At 39.0% G+C, this 1,916-nt stretch overlaps 1 protein-coding gene across 1 annotated transcript in view; it reads right to left on the bottom strand.

The window, feature by feature from the left end:
- The window catches only part of RTF1 (Rtf1, Paf1/RNA polymerase II complex component, homolog (S. cerevisiae)), a 79,542-nt gene that overhangs the window by 17,365 nt on the left and 60,261 nt on the right, over positions 1 to 1,916 (bottom strand). Inside the window, exon 5 of the mRNA XM_012649376.1 lies at positions 1,146 to 1,260. Coding sequence (XP_012504830.1) covers positions 1,146 to 1,260 — 115 coding nt within the window. The remainder of the gene's footprint in view (positions 1 to 1,145; positions 1,261 to 1,916) is intronic.

The following is a 1,916-nucleotide window of genomic DNA, read 5'->3' as shown; positions in this document are numbered from 1 at the left end:
AAACAATCCGCCCGCCTCGGCCTCCCAGAGAGCTAGGATTACAGGCGTGAGCCACCGCGCCCGGCCTCTTTCTTCTTTTTAGAGGAGTCTTGCTTTGTTGCCCAGGCTGGAGTACAGTGGCACCAGCATAGCCCACTGCAGCCTCGAACTCCTAGGCTCAAGCAATCCTCTAGCCTCAGCCTCCTGAGTAGCTGTGACTACAGGTGTGCACCACTATGCCTGGCTAATTTTTCTTTATTTTTTTTTAGAGATAGGGTCTCACTTTGCTGCCCAAGCTGGTCACAAACTCCCGGCCTTAAGTGATCCTCCCAACTTAGCCTCCCAAAGCGTTGGGATTATAGACTTGAGCCACTGTGCTCAGCCCCAAAGTGAATCTATATTGGCTGTGGAAACTTAGAACTTGTAGTGTAAGGGGAGAGAGCATCCTCTTGTGGTCAGAAAGGACAGAGCAGTAAAAGTAAGCCACTGTCTTACATGTCTCATAAAACAGCAAGTTTAGGAATTATCTAAATAAACTCTTTCTGGAAGAACACCCTAGATCACAGCTAATATTTGTTGATATTGTCAACAAAGCTTTTGATGATGAATGCAGAGATGATTGTCCCAGCTACATTTATACCAAGGCAAGGATGACATACACCTGAGTAAACTTCACACCTAATCAGGCTACCTGGGAGAGACAGGATGTCTACCAACTCTTCCTTAAGGGATGCTCACACACATCCTCCTGCTTTTTAAATGCGACTTGAGTGTGAAAGCCAGGCATGGTGGCATGCACCTGTAGTCCCAGCTACTTGGGAAGCTGAGGCAGTGGATCACATGAAGCCAGAAGTTTGAGGCTGCAGTGTGCTGGGATCACACCTTTGCATAGCCACTGCACTCTACCATGGGCAACGTAGCAAGACCTTATCTTTATAAAAGAAGAAAAAAACAAGTCCTAAGGAGTTAAACAGTGCAGCTAATGCTGAAATGATAAGATATGTCCAGAGATTAATGAAACCTACAAGGTGCAGATGACATGTAATAGTCTTTCACTAACTAACTTCGGCAGATTAATATAAACCCATCTTTTACATAAACACCCACACACTCTTAATCAAAAGAGGTTTACTCTTTGGACAAATGAAGACCATTGAATCTCCTACCTGAGATTCCTGAATCTGTGTCAGCTTTTTCTTTTCCTGCTCCTCTTCTTGCTTTTTCTTTTTTTCTTTCTTTTCTTTCTTTTTGGCTGTTTTTAGTTTTTTCTTGATTTCAAATCTGGTTAAAAGATATTTGTTTGGTTTTTAAGTACCAATGAAGTATATGTAAAGACTGATTTCTATCAGATAAGAGAAAGGAAGTAAGTAGAAGAAAGGAGTTAATAACATTTTGCCTTCTTGCAAGAAAGTCCGATGTACCTTATTAGTATGTTAAAAATACTGAATTATAACAAAAGTACTTGAAAGCGTTAAGTTGGAATATACTTAAAATGAGAGAAAATATTCAGGATATTGTTATACTTCATCATTCCCCTTTTGGTAACACAGCTCTCTCTCAATCTTCACATAATAAAACAGTTTATTCCTGGATCAATTTAGGTAGCAAACTGAACTCCAAGGGTGTTCTCTTAGAGAGCTAATGTCACATTTTTAAGGTGCTCAGGAATAAGGCTGTAGTTTAAAACCACCACTTTCCATCTTTCTTCATTAGGAAAAATGTTCCTACCCCACCAAACATGTCAATAAATATGCAACTCTCTTAATTCCAATCTGGGCTCTTTCCTCATAACAAAAATCAGGATTTTATGAAACAAAAATATTTTTTGTGAATTTAACAGACTATATGGAATAAAAGACTATAATAAACATTAAACTCTTATTATCACTCTAAACCTTAATTGCCAATTTTTAACTTAGTTCTTTTTTTTTTTTTTT

Source organism: Propithecus coquereli, unplaced genomic scaffold (assembly GCF_000956105.1).
Source record: "Propithecus coquereli isolate 6110/MARCELLA unplaced genomic scaffold, Pcoq_1.0 Scaffold3, whole genome shotgun sequence".
Taxonomy (NCBI): Eukaryota; Metazoa; Chordata; class Mammalia; order Primates; family Indriidae; genus Propithecus; species Propithecus coquereli.
This window is presented reverse-complemented; position numbering and strand designations above follow the sequence as displayed.